The following is a 21,995-nucleotide window of genomic DNA, read 5'->3' on the forward strand; positions in this document are numbered from 1 at the left end:
CAGAGATTTGTGCCAAATCAAGAAATTTTATAGCCCTAGGCAGCTGCTGGGGTTGACCTGGGACCCAAAGCCTCCAACCATCTGCTGTTCTGGAATCTTCCTGAGGCCACCACCCTCCGGGTTCCACAAGTTTCCTGCAAATGTCCCTTGCGGACTGCCTTCCATGCGCCAAGCACGCAGTAAATGCAAACCCCTCAGAGCCCTGGAAGGGAGGCGCGTGTGTCCCGTCGTGCAGAGGAGCAGACCGGCGTGCTGAAAGCTGTGGTCCTTGGGTTCAGTCTCCCAGCCTCAGGGGCACTGCGGCTCACTAGATCCCAGGGGCTACGGGCCTAACCACTCCTCCATGCTGCCTGCTGGGTCTCGCGTGCAGCCTCACGCCTTCCCCCTTGCCTTTCAGGCTCCAGGCAGGCTGGTCCGTCCACCCCAGCGGTCAGCATGACAGGCAGAGGAAGCAGGAAGAGCTGACGGACGAGGAGAAGGAAATCATCAACAGGGTGATCGCACGAGCCGAGAAAATGGAGGAGATGGAGCAGGAGCGGATCGGGTGAGCCCCGACTCACCCAGTCCCCATCCGGGGGCCCCTGAGGCAGGAGGGCAGGAGGGCTGGGGCGGGGCCAGGCTCCCTCTGGGGTTGGGCATTTGTGACCCATCAGGCCTCCCCGCCTGGCACACACAGGACACCTGTAGCATGGAGGGGGGCGAGCTGGGAGGAGAGAGTGGGCTGGGGGTGGGGGGAAGAGAGCTTGTGATGGGGACTAGGAGTCGTCACTGGAGTGTATGTGTGTGGGGCTGAGTGTGCGATGTCAGCCGGTGTCAGCCGCATGGAGGTAAGTCCTGGCCAGTGCTAGGCGAGGTTAGGGGAGAGGGAGAGAGTGTGGCAGAGAAACCTGTGAGAGTGAGTTTGCTTGAGATGAGCAGGAGAAGAGAACTTGGAGAAATGCGTCCTGGAGGAGGCAGCTGGTGCGTTAGTGAGGTGGCAGAGGCTACCCCAGGGGTCCCCACGTGGCCTCTGTGGACCCTGGGCCCTCAGCTGTGCCTCCCTGAGCCTGTGTGTGCCCACCTGCAGACTGGGGGAAGCAGAGTGTAGGGAGGCCTGGGGCTCCGGTCCTAGCCGGGGGGATTAAATGGGAGAAGGGAAGGGAGGGATCCCGAGGCAGGCAGAGGGGCATCGCTCGAGGGAGAGGAGCAGTTTCATTAGAGAGGCGTGGGCCCTGTGCGTCAGGTTGCAAGCAGGCACACATGCGGAGAGAGGGAGTGCCGTGTAGGTGGCCCGAAGGAGGTGCCTGTCAGAGAGGGAGACGAAGTCCAGAGAGGAGAGGGTGAGTGGGGGTGAGCTCAAGGCATGGGTGCAAACTGTGGGTGCAGAAAGGCCGGGCTGTGGCTCCCAGAGCTGGACCTCCAGAGGGAAGTGGGTGGGGGGCAATGCTGTGGTGCTGGTCTCTCCCAGCCTCTCCCAGGCCCGTCTGCCAGGGGCAGCCACTGCCGGCAGCTTACAACTGATGTGGCCAGTGGGTGCCCCGACCTCTCTCCACGAGCCCTTAGCCGGGGGGGTTAATGATCTTCTGGGGTGGAAAGCAGGGTTACGGAGATACCGGAAGTGGACACCTGTGATTGCAGACCGCAGATGATCTCACTAGGGCAGGCCGGGGAGATGAGAGAAGCAAAGACCAGTGACGGACTCCCGCCATGTTGGGTTCATGCTGGCCTCTGCCTCGGCTTCCTCGGGAGGCCGCCAAAGGCGTGGACGTGAGGGGCTCGCTTGTAGGTTATTGGGGTTTCCATTTTGCTTTCTAAAAACGTATTTCAGGAGCAGATGATTCTCCAGGCTGGAGGGACACGTGCGTGTGCACATACCTCTGTGTGTGTGTGTATGTGTGTGTGTTCACCTCACAACCACAGGCCTCAGCTGTGAAGGAGGAGGACTGTGCATGCTACAGGGCGAGGCTGGGAGCCTGAACCCTCAACAGCGCCCGCCACCAGCTGACATCACATGGAACATGACTGTGCTTAAGGCTCTGCCCAGGAAGCCAACGTGAGCTTCCTGAGTGGCTTCGCTCATGGCTGTTGGAGCCTGGAACATAGTGGGGAGACGGCAAAGTCTCTGAGGAAGCAGTGGGTGAGCATCGGCACCTGACGCTTCCCTGGGCCTTGATTTCTTTCTGTATCGCCTGTTGCCAAGAGGTTGTCCGGGATCCAGGTTCTGGGGGGTGGGGGTGGGGCAGTGTTCTGAGAGCCTGGCTTATAGCAGGGGCTCTGCCTCGTGCAATCAGCTGTGGCCAGAGGCCTAGGCTGTGATTGCAAACACGGTTGCCTGGCTGCCCCTGGGAGTAAAGGTGAGGGAATCCCTGTGGATCGAGCAGCTCTGTTTGAATGTTGCAGAGTAGGACAGGTGGGGGTCTTTGCCTTGTCCTCCCCTTACGAACATGCTGACTGGGGACAGAGTCTAGTGGCTCAGAGCTGGGGTCCTGAAGTCAGACGGTCCTGGGTTCTGATCCCAGCTCTGACATTGACTGCCTGAGAGACCCTGACTCCAACACCTCCTTGTGCCTCCATCTCCCCATCTGCAAAATGGGACTAACATTGGCCCAGAGTCCCAGTGTGTATCCAATGCAGAGGATGACTCTGGTGCCTGGCCCGGAGCGCACGCTCGTTAGTGATGGTGAGTGTCTAACAGCGAGGTTGTAAGCCAGCAAGCAAGCTCATCCCCTCTTCCAGAATTGTGCTCCAAAATTCCTGCCTGGCAAACCCTGGGATTCCAGCAGCTCCTGGCTTTTCCTGAGGGTGGGGTGGGGTGTGAGAAGCCTGGACCAGATCCTGGGTGACGTCCTGTGACTTCTGCCTGAGTTCCCAGAAGCACAAGGCCAGTGACGGGAGGTTCTTGCTGTGGCTGCTCCCCAGCGCACCTCCGGCAGCCACCCTCGCCGGCAGCATCGCCAAAGGCAAACCTGATGCTATTTGTGTCGGCTACGCTGGAACCTGCCCCAATTCCTGTTCCTCCCGCGCTTCCCTGGGAGGGCCTCAGAGCAGAGAGAGATGAAAGCAGAGGGAAACATCAGCCCGAGGACAAGACCGAGAACCAGGGTCTGCGGGGGCTCCTGTCACATAACCGCAGGCTCTTGGGGGGTGGTCCTTTGGGGTCTCCGTTCCCCACCCATCAGATGGGTCAGTGCAACTCGCACGATCCTTCCTGCTCAGCCTCCACTGTGCCTGGGGGAACGTGATGGAGGCCCCCCTTCTCATTGGCTGTGCCTCCCCAAGCAAGCGGGCTCCTTCCAACGATGTGAAAGTTGAAGGCGTCTCCGTGTTGCCTTTGGGATCCAGACTCGAGCTTGGTGATGATGAACTTTCCTTTCTACTTACCTGAGCGGCAGCCATCAGGGAGAGGTAGGAAAGCATTGTTCACCAACATGATGAACGCGCGCCATAATGGATTTGAGCACTTTCTGTGGTTTAGAGGGAAGGAAACTGAGTCTTGGAGTGCTTAGGTCACTTGCCCAAGGTCCCAAGGGCAAGGTGCACTCTCTGGTCTGGCTGACCCTTGGAACCATGCTTGTAACTGTGTGGTGTCTTTCCCAAAGGCCTGTCCCCAGGTTCCCAGATCCTGCAGAACTTGGTCATTGTAATGGCTCAGGTTTGGAGGGGACACTCTGGGAGCTGGAGGTTGGGAATGCCCTGTGTGCCGGCCCAGTGATTCTCTTCCGCTTCTATTAGCCTGTCTACACGCACTGCACAGCTGCTGCATCTGGCCTCCAGGCTGCTGTGGCTCCGAGAGTTCCAGGGAGAAAAGCCCTTGGGCGTGCCAGGAGGCACTGCCTCCCTGGGGCTAGCTTTGCTGGGTTCAGTGCCCAGGTGGAGTCTAAACCTTCACTCCCCATTCACAACCCAGCCCTGCTGCTTCAGCCTCCCAGCGGGGAGAGATGATGGGCAGAAGAAAAACTTGTTAAACAGCTCCATTGTGCCCTTGATGGGAGCTCAGAGTTTATCCTACGTGCCCGACTGCTACAGACTTTATTAAACAACTTGCTTGCAAGAAAGGAAACCGGGTTGTTTGTTTCAATTCTCTTGTGCTCCAGAACAAACCACCCAAAGCTAGTGACTTAAAGCAACATCAGTGTATTTACCATGGCCCTGTGGGTTTAGAATTCAGACAGGGCTCTGCTGGACAGGTTTTCTGCTCACTGGGTGTTGGCTGGGGTCACTCACCCAGCGGATGGTGGGCTGGGCTGGAAGGTCCTGTGTCTGTGCCCTCCAGGTGACCAGGAGACCCTTCTCTCTGACCGTAATCCTTTACAATTCGGTGGTCTGATCTGGCTGACCCCTTTATGTGGCAGCCAGATCCCAGGGGAACAAAGGTAGAAGATGCCAGGTCTCTTTACAGCCGGGTCTAGAACTGGCTGGGCATCACTCCCACCACATTCTGTTGGGGAGGGGAGGCAGATGCCCATCTCCTGTGGGAAGAATGGCATGGGCATGACTGGCCGTCATCTTTGGAGACTCTTGCACATTAAGCAAGAAGGTTTTAATACAAGTTCAAGGAATCCAAGCACAGGAACCCAGCCTGCTTCTCATCACACATGTTAGGAAATAAAGCCCAGTTTTCAGAGCTCTTCCTGGTCCTAACTCCAAAGTCTCAGGGAAGGAGCTCTGATTGGCCCATCTCACCCTGGGTACCTACCTCTCATTCAATCAGCTGTGGCCAGAGGCGCCATATACAAACATGGCTGCTGGGTGAATCTCCTGAGCTGTGTGAGTTGTAAAGACACACAGAGGGTGTCCCCGGGACGGTTCCAGTGTGAGAAGTCTGGACTTAAGTCTGCCTGGAAACTGCTTGCCTTCCCCTCCACCGCCACGTCCCTCTGGGTCTTTATTCTATTTCTTTCTGTCCAGAGCCCCTCACAGGCCCCTGCTCCCATTCTCTGACTGCAATGGGACTGGCTGCTGGGTGGCTTCTGTCTGAGGTCAGCATCCCCAAACGATGGGCTCAAAACCAGTAAATAGGATTGTTCATAAACCTTAGCGTCCACGTGCCACAATGGAGGAGGAGGTTCGAGGGACGTGGGGAGATCTGCTGCATTCCCGTGACCTCCCCATCTGGGTGCCTCCACCCCCATTTTTTGGCTCAGAATTTTTCCAAAGTACAGATAGAGGCAGAAGTCTCAATGCTTAGAACGTGTGACATCTGACTAGGGCAGGGCTTGACACGCTGACAGCAGCAGGCACAGTTCCTGCTTTCCAAAGGAACCGGAGCTCTAGAGATTCTGTGGGTGGGATCGGGGGGCTGGGGGCCTCCTGCTGCAGCCATTTAAAAATGCACGAAATGTTTGTAGGCTTAGGGGGGCTCTAAACCCCCAAATTTAAGAACTACTAAGTGGTGCCTAAGATTCCCCAGGGAGTGGACCAGAGCTTTCTGATCGACCCAGCCTTATTGCTTTATGGAATTTGCTTGTATGAGAGGAAAATAGAAGTTTTCTGAATTCCTGCATTAGCCCAGGGCCTTCCCTAAAAGGGAGCACAGAGCTGGGTCCCATGAATAATACACACTGAACGCACCGTGAACCCCACAGGCCATGCCTCTCAGCGACTCGCTCAGCTCCCAGCCTCCCGGGCCTCATCTGGGGGCGGGTGCACTGGGTGGTGTCTGAGGTCCTCCAGCCCGAGCTTTTCCAACCTCAGCGCTGTTTGCATTTGGGGACAGACACACTTTGTGGTGGGGCCGCCCTGTGCCTTGCATCTCTGGCCTTTGGAGCAGTCGGTGACACTCAGGGGATCTCGGGGGGTTCACTCAGGCTGAGTCCATCTCAGGGCTTCTTCTGTTCCTCTCCACCACAGCTCCTTTGTCCCCTGCAGACCTCACCACCGCCTTCTCTCAGCAGAGGGGTTGTACAGAGCCCCAGCTGCAAACGCTGAAGTGAAACAGATTTCGTTCTCCCAGCGTCTGACCAGCTAGTCCTGACCTCCACTCCCATCTCCTGCATCCGAGGGCTGTGTGCACGTGAGCAAGTGGCTTCCCCTCTGTGTGCCTTGGTTTCCCCATCTGTCAACCAGGACCGCATATCAGCACTGCTCTCACAGGCTGTTGATGGCTTAAGAACAATGCTTGTAAAGTGTTTAGCCTGGGAAGCGCTCAGAGCAATGACTATGACCATGACCATGACCATGGCTGGGTTTACAATGACACAGCACCTTGCCCGGTCCTGACCACGCCAGTCCAGCTGAGCTCTCTCGCCATCTCTCTCCCTCGGCTCCCACACCTCTGACTCTGAGCCAAGGTGATGCCCCCGACAGTGCCCAGGCCCAGGCAGGACACCCACTCCCCAGTCTACAAGGAGACAGAGATTAGAAAGGATGGTTCCCCACATGGTGACAGTCACCAACAACAGCTAGAATTAATGGGTCCGAGATGCACACACCTGCCCGCTTTGTGACAGAGCCACTTAGTCATTTCAGGACGGATTCCTGAGAGACCCCAGCCCTGCAGCCTCAGGCTGATGCCCGCTTAAAGCAGTCATTTCTCTCTGCAGCAGATGGTCCGATCTTGACTTCAGAAAGTGCCAAGTTTAATAAACTCAGTAGTCATATTCTCTCATCTGGCAATTAGGGTGAAGTAAGGAGAGTGTGGCATGATGCTGGAGTGTGTGTGTGTGAGAGAGAGAGAGAGACAGAGACAGAGACAGAGAGACAGAGAGACAGACAGGCAGCGTGGTACCCACCTTCCCACTGTGCTGCATCTTTAAGAACCGCATGATCATCGCTCTACTGCTTCTTCTAAAGGAGCTGCTCTGGCTCCATCCCACCCGTCAGTGGAACCCCGGCTTTTAGCCATCTCCCTCGCTGGCTCAGACCCCTCGCACCCTGGCTCACACCCTGGCAGGCGGGTGTCTTCCCAGGCTCTGCAGCGCCACCTGAGCCCCTCTCCTGGTGCAGCTGTCTGCCGCTCAGGCCATTGCAGCAACCCTAGCAGCAGGCACCTGCATGTGTCCCAGGCCAGTCTGGGGGCCCGGAGGGAGCCTGAGCTCCCCAAAGCAGCAGCTCTCAGGCCTGCACTTGGCTTTGGCCTGTATCTCCAGAAGGCAATGGATGGAGCTGGCACTTCAGCAGGAGCAGAGTGTCCAGGCAGGCCTGGGGAGGTGTGTTCTTGCATGTAGGTTCTGAGCATTCGTGCGTGTGCTCAAGGTTCACATGAACACGGTACCTGTACAGGTATGCCTGTGGACATGTGCACGCATCTACAGGGCACGTGCCATCCATGTGTGTGTGTGTGTGTGTGTGTGAGTGGGCATGTGAGTTCTTTACTTTCTAGTCTCCACAGCCTCTTGAGAAGTTTAGAAAGCCAGATTTCACAGGCAGAGACAGAGACCAGGTTACACTGAAAACAAAACAAAACGTGAGCACAGACAGTTATAAAAGCCACGAACTTGCAGAAGACAGAATTAGCAGGAACCATTATGGGTAATGACTATGTTCTCAGCATTTTACAAACACGGCCCTATTTTATCTCCAGCAACCCCAGGTGGGGAGGGCCTTGTTTTCTCTCTTTTAGAGGAGAAACTGAGGTTCAGAAAGAGCGACAGAGCTGGGAAGCGTGGCAAAGCCAGAGACGGAGCCAGGCAAGCTTGCTCCAGGGCAGGGACCCACGTACTGTGCAATGACAGCCTCCTGTGTCTCTGCAGGTGTGTGTGTGGACAGGTGTGTGTGTGGAGGAGGTGTGTGTGTGGACAGGTGTGTGTGTGGAGAGAAGCAGGTGTGTGTGTGGAGGCTGGTGGGGGGGCAGGTGTGTGTGTGGAGGCAGGTGTGTGGGGAGGGCAGGTATGTGTGTGGAGCAGGTGTGTGTGTGTGGAGCAGGTGTGTGTGTGTGGAGCAGGTTGTTGGGGGGCAGGTGTGTGTGTGGAGGCAGGTGTATGTGTGGAGACAGGTGTGTGTGTGGAGGCAGGTGTGTGTGGAGGAGGTGTGTGTGGAGACAGGTGTATGTGTGGAGGAGGTGTGTGTGTGGAGGAGGTGTGTGTGGAGGAGGTGTGTGTGTGGAGGCAGGTGTGTGTGTGGAGGAGGTGTGTGTGTGGAGAGAATCAGGTGTGGGGGGGCAGGTGTGTGTGTGGAGAGGCAGGTGTGTGTGGAGCAGGTGTGTGTGTGTGTAGAGGCAGGTGTGTGTGTGTGTGGAGACAGGTGTGTGTGTGTGGAGAGAAGCAGGTGTGTGTATGGAAGCAGGTGTGTGTGTGGAGGAGGTGTGTGTGTGGAGGAGGTGTGTGTGTGGAGACAGGTGTGTGTAGAGGCAGGTTGTGTGGAGAGAAGCAGGTGTGTGTATGGAAGCAGGTGTGTGTGTGGAGGAGGTGTGTGTGTGGAGGAGGTGTGTGTGTAGAGGCAGGTATGTGTGTGGAGGAGGTGTGTGTGTGGAGAGAAGCAGGTGTGTGTGTAGAGGCAGGTATGTGTGTGGAGGAGGTGTGTGTGTGGAGGAGGTGTGTATGTGGAGAGAAGCAGGTGTGTGTGTGGGGAGCAGGTGTGTGTGGGGGGCAGGTATGTGTGTGGAGCAGGTGTGTGTGTGGAGCAGGTGTGTGTGGGGAGCAGGTGTGTGTGTGGAGCAGGTTGTTGGGGGGCAGGTGTGTGTGGGGGGCAGGTATGTGTGTGGAGACAGGTGTGTGTGTGGAGGCAGGTGTGTGTGTGGAGGCAGGTGGGGGGGCAGGTGTGGGGGGGCAGGTGTGTGTGTGGAGGCAGGTGTGTGTGTGGAGCAGGTTGTGGGGGGGCAGGTGTGTGTGGGGAGCAGGTGTGTATGTGTATAGAGGCAGGTGTGTGTGGGGGGCAGGTATGTGTGTGGAGCAGGTGTGTGTATGGAGCAGGTGTGTGTGTGGAGCAGGTGTGTGTGGGGAGCAGGTGTGTGTGTGGAGCAGGTTGTTGGGGGGCAGGTGTGTGTGGGGGGCAGGTATGTATGTGGAGCAGGTGTGTGTGTGTGGAGGCAGGTTGTGGGGGGGCAGGTGTGTGTGTGGAGGCAGGTGTGTGTGTGGAGCAGGTTGTGGGGGGGGCAGGTGTGTGTGGGGAGCAGGTGTGTGTGTGGACAGGTGTGTGTGTGGAGGCAGGTATGTGTGTGGAGGCAGGTGTGTGTGGGGGCAGGTATGTGTGTGGAGCAGGTGTGTGTGTGGAGGCAGGTGTGTGTGTGTGGAGCAGGTTGTGGGGGGGCAGGTGTGTGGAGGCAGGTGTAAATGTGCATTTTGGCTATGTGTGGGAGCTGTACATTTTCTCAGGGTTGAATGTGAGCGTGTGGAGAAGGTGACTGGGACCTCCCAGAATCCAAAGTGTGGCTTGTCTGACATCCGCAGCCAGGCAGGGAGGAACAGGCCGAACCTTGCTCTGGAGCAGAGGGATGGATCGGGGCAGGAAGAACCTGGCTGGCCGATGGGGCAGGAATGTGGTGTGGCTGGCAGAATGACGGCCCTGCAAGGTACCCAAATGCCAGTGTCGGGAACCTGTGAGCAGGTGACCTTCCGTGGGGTAAGGGACCTTGCAGATGGGAATAAGGATCTTACCCGGGTTACCCAGTGTCATCACCGGTGTCCTTACAAGAGGGAGGCATGAGGGTCAGCGTCACACAGAGACTGGAAACTGCCACACTGGTGACCTTGAACATGGAGAAAGGGGCTTTGCGTCAAAGAATTGGGCGACTTCTAGGAGCTGGAATGGCAGGGCATAGATTCTCCCCTGAGGCCCCGGGAGGCGTGCAGCCCGGCCAACACCTTGACTGTAGCCCAGGGAAGCCGGGGTCAGACTTCTGATGGCTTCACCTTGGCTTGGGCCACTGAGGCCACAGTGACCTCTTACAACAGCAGCGGGGGACGGAGGCAGGGGATGACCCCTGGCAGCAGGGTGTCTCCTGGTCCTCAGTGTAAGCTCTTTACCACCACCGAGTGCAGCCCCATTTGGGGCAATCCTGTGGTTTCAAAAGACCTAGTGCAGCTCCAAGGGCAAAGCAAGCTCAGAGCCTGTCTCATTCTCTCTGAGCGGCCACAGCATCTGAAAGTCCCCCTGCTCATATCTCTGTCATTGCCATACGGGAGAAGCTGAAGCTCTCTAGCTACAGCTCCCTCCCCCCCGCCCCAGAACCTAGATCCCACCAGGAGCGGCCGCTGCCAGCCCTCCAACCTCGTCTCCCGACCTCCAGCCCACCAGCCAGGCCAAGCCTGTCTCCTGTCCCCTCCCTTCCTCTGGGCATCCATCCTGACTGTTGCTGTCCCTCTGTGCTGAGTTCTCGTGGCTGCCTGTCCTTGTTTTCCAGGGAACTTTCTGTCAGTGTGACTTGGATGGTCTGTGGGATGATTGACATGACATCCAAGTCCCTCCCTAAAATGCCAGGTCCAGACCTCATCTGCTTGTCCACCATTGTGTCCTCACTGTCTGTGTGACACACAGTAGGTGCTCTGTGAAATACTTGTCTGCCTCTATTTGGATGGCAGCAAGGTCAGAGTTGAGACTGCACTTGGAGGTCATCCGATTGTGCCTAGAGGAGGAGAAATCCCCTTTCTGGCGACTCGGGACGCCTCCCGGGAAGTGGGAACTGGCCACCTGCCTCCCCTGAGTAGCCAGCAGCCGCCCTGGAGTGCCAGCCTGACGATGGATGTTTCCTGGATTCAGGGCATGAGCAGTCGTCATAAAGTTAATCAGCCGTGTAAAGACCTAACTAGAGAGTGGCAGCCACTTGCAGTGTCCGGCTAATTGGCTCTTGATGTGGAGAGGGGTGCTGACATTAAACAGGCACATGGGTCCGCGCTACAGTGCTGCCCGGGCACAGCCACGGGGGGGGGGGGGGGGTCCTTCAACCGCAAGACAGAGGGGGCCATCTGGGCAATCAGCCTCACGACCTGAGGGTCCCTGAGCATCACCCACGAGAGGAAATGGAAGAAGCATCGCATCTGGCCCTCGTGTGACAGCTGGGGAAGGGGGCAGAGAGCAAGGTTTTCCAAGGTCGCTGATGGCTAAGAGTAGGAAGCAGCGCTGTGTCTTTTAACCCTGGGCCCACACAGGCTCTGTCTCCAAAAGCACATTTTTTTCTCTAGCTTAAAGGCGGTACCTGCTCATTGCAAGTTAAGAAAACCTGGGGGTCCGCTCATTGGGCGCTTCATGGAAAGGGAGCAGAGGCATGAGCGAATGAAATCAAAGTGGCCAGAAGGCCACCACTTAGGCTCATTGTGTGTGTGTGTATCTTCATGTGCTTCCTTCTTAATTCTTGCTTTTTGAGCACACATCATAAAGATATTCAGATGAGCGTATTCCAGACCAAAACTCACAAACAGCCTGCTCGCAGCTCTGCATCCTAGGTTTTGGGTCTCTTTCTCCACTTAACGAGGACAGCATTTCCCTACCTCTCCCTTCCCCACTGGGACATCTCAGAGCATGGCTAGGGCACCACCAGAAGTAGACTCAGAGGCTCCCTTGCCTCGCCCCAGCCCTGTAGAACCGTCCTCTGGTGTGGACCTGCTCACACGCGGTTTAGATGTGCTGTGAATTTGGGGAAGCTTTGCCCTTGCGGTGGCTCTCAGCTGGGCTCTGGGCTTCACTTCCGAACCCAAGCTCAACGGGGTCCACCAGCAAGAAGGCTTACAGTGAAGCACCTCAGCTCCTCCTTGCCGAGTGATTGACAGGCAGTGGGGGTGGGAGCCACTCCTGTATGCACACAGGGGATGCGACAGTGTGGGTTTGCAAGGGGTAGACAAAGCCACAGCCCTGATTGTCCAAGAAGAGACAGAAACCCTCGTTACATTTCCTCAACAAAGCATGCTACAGAATTTATACATGGATCACGTTGTCCATGCTCTCTTCTGGGCCCCCCTGGCAAAGCCTGGTGTGAGACAGGAGGCTGTGGGGACTCCGTGGAAAGCAAAGAGGAGAACAGGAGCAGGGAACAGGTTCTGCGTGAGCCATAAAGGCTCTCACCCTCTCTGTGCCTTGGGATGCCTGACGTAGAACAAGAGGAGCAAAATCGATTTTCTGGTGAAGGAGAAAAGATGTGGGTGCACGACGGCACAAGAGAAAGGCCACCACGAGCATTTACCCTCCCTGCGTCCACGAGCCCACCTCACGGCCCCGTAATATTTGAGATTATTCTGTGGCCTTGAACAGCATCTTGACGTTTACCTGCTCTAGTCAACTTCAAACTTCTGAAACCCTGGGACCAACTTTCCACAGGAAAAAGCATCCTGAACAAACAAAACAGCAGGACAGATGTGTTCTGGATGGGATGCCTGCCCACAGTGGGCAGCCCTTGAGCTGACCTCGTGCACCCCCTGGAGTGCCGGGGAGCGCCGTTGGGTTACCACAGACATAGCCGAATGTCTCCAGATGAGGAATCCAAAGCCCAGAGAGGCAAAAACCATGGCTAAACTCTGGATTTTTCAACCCCACGTTGGGCTGTTTTTAGGGAAACAGGATGAGGGGTGGCTGTTGGGTATTTTGTCCCAACAGAGTGGGGTGAGAGGGGAATGATCAGAACCAACTAAGTGAGCATGTCCGTGCAACTTGGTACCGGCCAGTGCTGGAGGTCCCTGGGTGAGGGAAAGGCAGGGGCATGGAGCCAGCTAGAGACTGGACTGCTCCTGGACCCCCGGCTCTGCTGAGCACACGGCTAAGTGTGCAGCAGTGAAGAGCCGGGGCCTGGGGGTCAGATCACCTGGTCTGAATCCTGGCTCTCACTTCTTAGCTGTGTGACTTGGGTAAATCACATGACCTTTCTGATGCTCCTCTCTCCTCGTTTAGTAACTGGGAACAAGAATACAGACACTGCTCCACTTACAATGCTACATCCCGATAAGCCCATCATAAGTCAAAAACGCATCAGATCCACCTGACCTACTGAGCACCACGGCTTAGCAACACAGCACACGGCAGAGTGTGGCTGTTCCCCCTCGTGACCGGGGCCTGGCTGGGGGTGGCAGCCGCTGCTGTTACCCAGCATCACAAGTGATGCGGCCACATATTGCTAGCCCAGGACAAGACCCAAATGCCCCATTCACATTGTTGTTTCAATGGCGTATGGATGGCTTTCACATCCTCGTAAAGCTGAAACATCGTAAGTCAAAACTGGGGACCGTCTGTGGTCCTTTGTTGCCAGTGTGGTTGGAAGAATTCATTTAGAAAGTCAACGTGGAGCGCTCGGCCCTGCGTCTGACACAGAGTGAGTGCTCCGTCAACACCAGCTAATGCGGGGAGTTCTGAGGCCACAGACCGCAGGGGCTGCTGGTTCCTGCCTCCTGCCAGCGTCCTGTAGGAATAATTCCTAGGGAAGGAGACACAGGCAGGCTGGGGGCAGTGGAGAAGGGCACGCTGCCTTCAGCTCTGCACCTCTGGCTTCCTGAAGCCATTCTGCCCAATCTGGGTCACAGCGGAGGCTCCGGAGCCTGCGGGCTGCTTTTGGCTCGTCCCTTGGCACAGCGGCTCCTCTCTGAATGGCACACAAAGGGAGGAGCTGCTATTTATAGAATGCAAGCCAGAGCACGGGCAGGGATGGCAGGAGTGAGGGGGCCTCTGGGGAGAGTCGGGGTCAGCTGGCTGCCAGGCAGGAATGCCAGGGCCCCTCTGGACAACCCTCGCCTCGGTTGTCTCGCCCCTGGTGTGCACAGCAGGACCCAGCCCATGGCAAGGGTGGGGACGGAGGCGGGCAGAGTCTGGCTCCATCTGGGTCCACTTGCTGAAGTTCCCATCTGATGGAAGGACAGTGACTTCACGCTGGTGGCAAGTGACCAAAACTAACAAACAAAACCATCCGAGAGCAAAGCAGTACGGCCTGCAGGTGCCATGGTTACACCGCCTGTGGTCCAGGCTGTAGCCAGGGACCGGCTGCCTCATGCGACATCACCTGAGAGTTTTCTAGAGATGAAGAAGGTGAGAACACCAACCCCCTAAGATCTGAAATTTCAGAATCTGCATTCTAGCAGGATCCCCGTGACACTCATGTGCACATTGAAGACACACTAGGGTCACGCGTGTGAAACTTGAGTTCCTGTTTTGATGCTGCCACTTGCCAGCTGTGTGGCCTTAACTTCCCTGTGCCTCACTTCTCTCACTGTCATGGCTGAATAGTACCTAACTCCTCTGGTTGGGTGGCAGAGAGCTTCAGGCCATGTCAGTCTTGTAAGAAGTGTTAATTCAAGTGTGAGCTTTGGCTGTTCGCAGGTGCGGGGGAGTTAGCTGCCCCCATTCATTCATTCACTGATTCAAGCATCATGTACGGTTGCCCCTGCACACTGATCAGGCACTTAGAACACAGCAGGGGACAGGAGAGAAAGGCCCTTGGGAATCAGAGTCCAGAGAAGAGGGGGGGCCAGAGATCATTTCCCAATCAGCTAATGACTTAATGAAGATAATCTCACAGTTATCGACAAGTGCTATGGGGAGCAGGCTCCTCTTAGAGTAAATAAGATGAGTAGTCAGAGAAAACTTCCAAGAATATATAACTGGAATCTAAAGGCTGAGGGGAATCTGGACAGAGGAAGTATAGACATGGATGTGTGCACATGTGTGTGTGCACATATACCAGAGAGCATGATTGCATGTGTGTGTGGATGGATGCATTCGAGGTACAGAATGTGCAAAAATATTGAGGCAGACCAAGACCTAGAACAAAGACCAGCATAACCGGAGCCATGGTTCTCAGTGGTGAGCCACGTGGAGGTCTTGTTAGGACGCAAGTTGTTGGGCCCCACCCCTAGATTTTCTGATTCTGTTTGGCTGAGGTGGGACCCCAGAGTTTGCATCTCTAACAAGTGCCCAGGTAGCACTGCTGCTGCTGGTCTGTTAGCCACACATGGAGAACCACTGCCCAGAGCACTGAACTATAAGCCCAAGAGGCATAGGCACTGAGGTTCCACCCAGGCCAGAAAGGTAGGGCTACAGGAGCTGCGTGGGACAGCACCCAACAAATGTGATTTTATTTATTTGAAAGGCGGAGAGACAAAGAGAGAAAGAGATCTGTCCACTGGTTCACTCCTCACATGGCAGCGATGGCTTGTGTTGGTCCAGGCTGACCAGGAGCCTGGAACTCCATCTGGGTCTCCCATGTGGTGGCAGGGGCTCAAGTACTTGGACCATCTTTTTCTGCTTTCCCAGGCACATTAGCATGGAGCTGGATGAGAAGCAGAGCCACTGTGACTCCAGCTGGCACGCTGATACAGGATGTCAGCAATGCAAGCGGTAGCTTAACCTGCTGTGCTACAGCCCCAGCCCTGCCAACCAGAGATTTTTAAGTAGGGGAGAGATGATGTGATCACATTTGTGTTTTAAAAATATCTCTGTGGCTGTGCTGGGGAGAACAGGTGGTGGAAGGGTGTGGGTGAACGCAGGGGGCCTATTATGAGGTTGCTGGGGTCATCCAGAGGAGAGATGGCGGTGGCATTGTTGAGGCAACGTTGGAGAGAAGTGAATGGATTCCAGAAATGTATGGGAGGTGGATGTCATGGGCTGTGGTGTTCTGCTTGGGTCCCTGAATGTCGGGGGTCAGGGCAGGCCAAGGAAAGCCACCATGTTTGTGCTTTGAGTGAGTTAGTAGACGGTCATGCCGGTTCCTGAGAATGGGAGCAGGTCTGATGGGGGTGGCAATGGAGATCATTGAAGTCATACATGTTTGATGCCATCCAGTGAGGGATCATGTAGACAGATCAACAGATCTGGGACTGAGAAGGCAGGTTCCCTGGGGGACATGACACGCGGTGGAAAAGACCAGATAAAGTTCTTAATCCAAAGTCAGTAGAGTAGATGGACTTTGAGGGGCATGGGAGTGGGTCTTAGATGCTGCAAGACTATCCAGATGGTATGTGTATGTGCCTTTGTCTGGGGAAGGTCCATAGTATCATCCAACGACCGAGGGTCTGGGGCGCCCATATGCCTAACTGTGCTGGTGGTCCCCAGCCCCACAAGGTCTCTGATACCCTGCCTCTGCTTCCAGGCGCCTGGTGGACCGCCTGGAGAACATGAAGAAGAGCGTGGCTGGGGATGGGGTGAACCGCTGCATTCTATGTGGGGAGCAACTGGGCATGCTGGGCTCTGCCTGTGTCGTGTGTGAGGACTGTAAGAAGGTACAGCACCCCTCCCCCTCTTCCCAGCTAAGCACCTGCGCAGGGCTGGGCCCTGGGTGCTGCGGATGGAGCTTGGATTCGGAAGGGTATTTGCTAGGATATGATTTCTTCTGGGATGCTCCCATATCCAGCTGGCTCCCAAGGCAACCCTGACCCTGGTTTCTCCCCTGGAAGTCACTCTGACTTGCGACTGTCCCCCCTGGACCTGAGCTCCACTCAGGATGACATTGGGAGCCCAAGGTAGGACCTCATCTGTAGCTGAACCTGAGAGTATCCTGGTGTGTATACATGGGTCTACACGGAACATTTCCAGCATTTTCTGGCCCTGGGTTATGATTCAAAACCCTCGGAAAGCCTCTCGGCAGCCAGGTTAGAAGCATTCGGCTTTGAGAGTATCTGTGCTTGAAGGGGAGTCTGCAGGCTGTCTCTGCCCCCCGCTCTCTCCCTAAGCCGTCTGCGCCTCACAGTTCAGGGAAGAGTTACAACGATCGTGTCTGCCTGATTCCAAGGAAAGGAATTCAGGTGATCAAGCCAGCTGGATACATCCAGAGTGTCGCTTTGCATCTCCTGCTTGGCGTCCCACTTAGCGTTTAGAATGGGTTACTGGGGAAAATGTACCTTTTCTGAATAGCCTGTCTGCTAAAGTCAACCGTATAGTGAGAATTGGGTTCTATTTGTCTTGACTGCCAGGAAACTCAGCCAAAAACACAATGTTCCACCACATTGTCATGGTATTTACCGAGCTGATTTCCTTATCCTTGGTGACTTGGATTTCTAGTCACAGTCAAAAATTGCTTTGGATAATTCAGGAAGAGAAAGAAGAAATAAATTAACAAACAAAATGGATATATTGCCTTTCTGTCTTTTTTTTTTAAAAAAAAAAAAGGTCAGTAATCTCTTTATGTGAATGATGAAAATTCAGACCCAGCGAGGACCTCGGAAGGGTCCTTCATCTTGTTCTTGGGAATAACTCTAGTTCTTATTACTGGAACTGTGACTCAACCTGGCATTTCATTCTCCCTGGACTGCCTTGTGTAATAAAGAGTGAGGACATCACCAAGAGAGAAGGGGTTCCATTGCCAGCCCTCCCAGCCCCCTGTCTCAACCCCTGGAAGCTCAGAGCAGGGCTCATCTGAGTGCCTGTTTGGTTGTGTTTTTGTCCTCAGAATGTCTGCACCAAATGTGGGGTGGAGACCTCCAACAACCGCCCGCATCCTGTGTGGCTCTGTAAAATCTGCATCGAGCAGAGAGAGGTGAGTGGCCTGGTCCCGTCTGGCTCCCACACCACCCTCTCTTCTCTGCTAGCTCCTCCTTCTCTGCCTGGAATCGGGGAATCAGGGTGGCACTTGGAAGCTGGGAGTCCTGCTTGGTCTTGGGTAAGGAGGCAGCCCAGCTGTGGCCACAGCAGAAGGACCTATGAGTTGGGATGAATGCGCTCACCCTGTGTCTGGGGCCTCTCTCTTCCTTCTCAATTTATTTGTTGCCCTTTGGCTTCCATTCTCCCCTTGTCCTCACCTCTCACCTTCTGGGTCTTCCTCTCCCACCATCTTTCTCTTTCCCTCTGTTCCACTTCCTGTCTCCATTTTTCCTTCCCTCGTCCTCTCCCCCTTGCCTGAGTGCTTCCCTTTCCCTCAGCCTCACTGCCTTCCCTCCCCTCCTCTTCTGTGCCTCCCCCTCCTCACACTTTTCTCTGCGCTGTTCTCCTCTTTGCTTTCTCTCCGTCTCTCTCCCCTGGAATCTCCCCTTCCCTGTTTCCTGTTACTCACTGAGCTCAGTCAGGTCTTGTCTTCTCCCAGTTCCTCCATCACTCCCCCCTGCCATTCAGACTGCGCCAGGATGACCTGGTGTATCAGTGAGGGCCCCAGCAGGAAGTCATTGGCAGGTTCCAGCAGGGTAGCTGCTTCCAAATGTTTAGGCAGGGTTAAGGTAAATCTGCAGTGGATTGAGAGGTGCTTCAGCACCGGCAGCCGCACTGTTGCTTTCAGCAACCTTACGACTGAAGACATGGAGTGAAGAAGCTACTAGACTGGAAGACAGGTGTAGCCTAACAGGAATACCTACCAGGGATGGCCAACTAAAAGGGAGGGAGCCAAGGGAATACTCCATCCTGCCTCTCCTGCTTGGCTCCAGACTTCTGCGGGGACTCTCCCCCTGGGGCACAGAGCAGACTGGAATACAGAGGAGAGTCAATCTGAGGGGCCATGGAAGATGTTCAGCAAAGCATCCGATGTCCTAACCCTATCCTGACCCACTGGGCCAAGAAAAAGCCTGGAGATCTGGGAGAAGGTGTGGATCGTTTACTCTCTTTACAGAAAGTGCAGTGGAGCACTAAGACTTGGTGTTGAGTCCCTGTACTTCCACTGTCCGGCCATGTGCTGTTGGGCCAGTCCTTAGCATTCCTGATGTGCAGCTTTCTCATATTGATAACATGGGTGCACTCAAACCCTTCCTATTGTGTTTGCAGGGCTGATGCGTGGAAAGAATAGGAATCATGAAAGTCTGCACACTGATAAGAAAAGTGTGCTGGCTACTATGTCCACGTGCAGGGCACAGAGAGCAAAGGCTACAGTTGCATGTAGGAGGCTAGAGCAGTAGCGCTCGGCTGCCCTGTCTTCAGCCCTGCTTCTCCTCCTCAGGTGTGGAAGCGTTCTGGAGCATGGTTCTTCAAAGGCTTCCCCAAACAGGTCCTCCCACAGCCTATGCCTATAAAGAAGACCAAACCCCAGCAGCCTGCCAGCGACCCTGCCGCGCCTGAGCAGCCCACCCCCGAGCCCAAGCCCTCTGCCCGTGCTCCAGCTCGAGGTAGGACAAGGCAAGATCTCCTTTCAGCACCAAGGACAGCTCTCAGCTACCTGGTCTACCCTGTGGATGCCAGAACTTTGTCACTGTTTATCTATTCTGTTGGTGGACCCTTAGCCTCCACACCTGGAATTGGACTCTCATGTCCCCTGCAAAGCTCACCATAAACTCTCAGCAAGAGTGTAGCACAGGCTGTCAGGAGACTTTTGGAATCCCTGGTGAAATATTTAGGGGTACAACAGAGATGGAAACAAAAATCAGCAATAGGGGCCAGCATTGTGGCATAGTGGGTAAAGCCACCACCTGTAATGCCAGCATCCCATAATGGGCACTGATTCATGTCCTGGATGCTCCATTTCCAATCCAGCTCCCTGATAATGTGCCTGGGGAGAGTAGTGGAAGATGGCCCAAGTGTTTGGGTTCCTACCACCCATGTGGGAGACCCAGATGAAGCTCCTGGCTCCTGGCTTCAGCATGGCCCAGCCCTCACCATGTAGCTATTTGGGGAATGAACTAGTGGATGGAAGATCTGTCTCTCTCTCTTTCTCTGTAACTCTGACCTTCAAATAAATAAATAAACCCTTTCTATAAAAATTAGCAATAGAGACTCCCACCACCAAATTACACAACAGAGCTTGGGGGACTTGGGAGGTTGCTGAGAACTCTTTTCTAGCCCTTGGTATTTTTTTCAACCATAAGCAAATCTGAAGTTAGACTAATTAAAAGTGAAAGATGAATAGAAAGGAAATTAGTAAAAAAAAATGCAACCACTGTTGACATCATCTCTATTTTCCAAGTATTATTAATTATTAAGATGATGATTAAAGAGGAATGGCAAAGCCATTTTTTAAAAAATGGCAGCAACCACAAGAAAAACACATTTTAATTGAAACAGACTACAAGACTGATCAGATAAAACCTTGCAATAATTTCTTTTTTTAAAAAAGAAAGATGCATTTATTTATTTGAAAGTCAGAGTTACACAGAGAGAGAAGGAGCAACAGAGAGAGAGAGATAGAGAGAGAGAGAGAGAGGTCTTCCACCTGTTGATTCACTCCCCAAATGGCCGCAACGGCTGGAGCTGGACCAATCTGAAACCAGGAGCCTGGAGCTTCTTCCAGGTCTCCCACATGGGTGCAGGGGCCCAAGGACTTGGGCCATCCTCTGCTGCTTTCCCAGGCCACAGCAGAGAGCTGGATTGGAAGTGGAGCAGCCGGGACTTGAACCGGCACCCATATCGGATGTCAGTACTGCAGGTGGCAGCTTTATCCACTACACCACATCACTGGCCCTGCAATAATTTCAATTAACACTGACTATGAAGATTCCAGAGTTAAGTATAGGCAGCACTTCTGAGTGGAAGGTTATAGAGGAAGATCTCGGAATTGAAGTGTCCAGCTCCGTCTCCCATCAGCTGGCTTCTCAAGGTGCCCACCATGGGGCCTGGCGCCCGAAAGGCACTCAGCTTCCTTCCTGACAAGGCACGGGGGGATCCCTGTCCTTATAGAAAATCACCAAAGCACCAACGTCCATCACATCCCCAGGGAGCCCCCTGTTCCCCCGCTACAGCGTCCTTCTTCCTAGCCTAGCCTTTCCCTCTAACCAAGAAGAACATGCAGCAAACTGTTCTTTTTAAAGCCTGTGTATTCTCCTATGTGTTTGTGCACACAAAGGAAATGAGGAATCAGAAACAGGAGATAAATCAAATGGGAGGCGGAAAGAGAGACTTAAGTTTTGAAAGGTGTTCTGGGGAGTGGTGGGTGAATCCCTTTAGGGGCTGAAGGAATGGCTCCCCCCAGATGCCAGAGAGCCAGCACTCGCTGTCATTCCTCCATCTGCCCAGGCGTCACTGGAGACGGGTGGGTTCTGCTGGCTCTGTCCAGGAGGCCGTCCACCCCAACCCTCCATGCCCTTTCTCCACTCACTTCCTGCTTTTCCTTCCAGGCCCTGACCCAGCCTCTGCTCCTGGGCGAGGAAGCTACGGGCCTCCTGCACGCAGGGCCTCGGAGGCGCGGATGAGCCCGTGCGGCCGGGAAGCAGGACAGCTCGGGGGGCTGCCGGGGATGCCAGCCGGAGCCCAGCAGGTGAGAGAGATGGGAACAGCCAAATAAGCCTGCTGGCAGAAAGAGCCAGGAAGGCAGAGGTTTTGTTTTTAAATTTACATATGAATGTATGTTAAATTGCTCAAATTTACACATCATCATTGTAGCTATTTGTGGCATACCATGTGATATTTCTATACCTGTATACATCATACAGTGTGCAAACCAAGGTCCGCCCAGCTGTCTCTGCAAACACAGATTTCTTTGTGATGAGAGCATTCAAAATCCTTTCTTCAAGCTTTCTTTTTTTTAAAAAAAAGATTTTTATTTATTTATTTGAGAGATAGAGTTACAGATAGTGAGAGGGAGAGACAGAGAGGTCTTCCATCCTTTGGTTCACTCCCCAGATGGCCACAACGGCCGGAGCTGCGCCGATCTGAAGCCAGGAGCCAGGTACTTCTTCCCGGTCTCCCATGCGGGTACAGAGCCCAAAGACTTGGGCCATCCTCCATTGCCCTCCCAGGCCACAGCAGAGAGCTGGACTGGAAGAGAAGCAGCCGGGACTAGAACGGGTGCCCATATGGGATGCTGGTGCCACAGGCGGAGGATTAACCTACTGCGCCACGGTGCCGGCCCCTCTTCAAGCTTTTTTGAGACACGCTGTGCATTACCATTTTCTGCCATTCACCCAGCTGGGCCCTAGAATGCCAGGCTCACCTCCCTGCCATCACACCTGTGACTGCGCTCTGCGGGCCCTGTTCTGTTCTGGCTCCGGAGCTGTCATTTTGATGTCCTTGTCTTGCTTTAATAGCACGTGGAAAAAGAAAAACCAGGGGGATGTCCCCCAGGCTCTGAGTGGAGGATGCCTCCCTCTCACGGAGCCACTGGTGTTCCCTCCTCTGTCCCCTTTTCCACCCAGCGAGGCCAGGGAAGTGGATTCTGGAGGCAGACACACTTGGACAGGAGTCTGACCTTGGCCACCTTTCTCAGGTGCAAAGTGGGGCCTGCGATCCCACACACAGCGCTGAGCTGGGAGGGTCTGAGGGTGGCGCTCAGGGCCTGGGGCATTGAAAACACTCTGTGAGTGGTGTGGGTGAGTGAGTGAATG

General features: G+C 54.7%; 1 protein-coding gene across 1 annotated transcript in view; it reads left to right on the top strand.

Annotated features, from left to right (window-relative positions):
- RPH3A (rabphilin 3A) overlaps positions 1 to 21,995 on the top strand; it is a 57,741-nt gene that overhangs the window by 13,686 nt on the left and 22,060 nt on the right. Inside the window, 7 exon segments of the mRNA XM_062182288.1 lie at positions 398 to 544; positions 15,917 to 16,046; positions 17,213 to 17,299; positions 18,683 to 18,874; positions 20,059 to 20,092; positions 20,802 to 20,899; positions 20,902 to 20,929. Of these exon segments, the coding sequence (XP_062038272.1) occupies positions 398 to 544; positions 15,917 to 16,046; positions 17,213 to 17,299; positions 18,683 to 18,874; positions 20,059 to 20,092; positions 20,802 to 20,899; positions 20,902 to 20,929 (716 nt within the window).

The sequence above is a fragment of the Lepus europaeus genome, chromosome 23 (assembly GCF_033115175.1).
Source record: "Lepus europaeus isolate LE1 chromosome 23, mLepTim1.pri, whole genome shotgun sequence".
In the NCBI taxonomy this organism is placed as follows: Eukaryota; Metazoa; Chordata; class Mammalia; order Lagomorpha; family Leporidae; genus Lepus; species Lepus europaeus.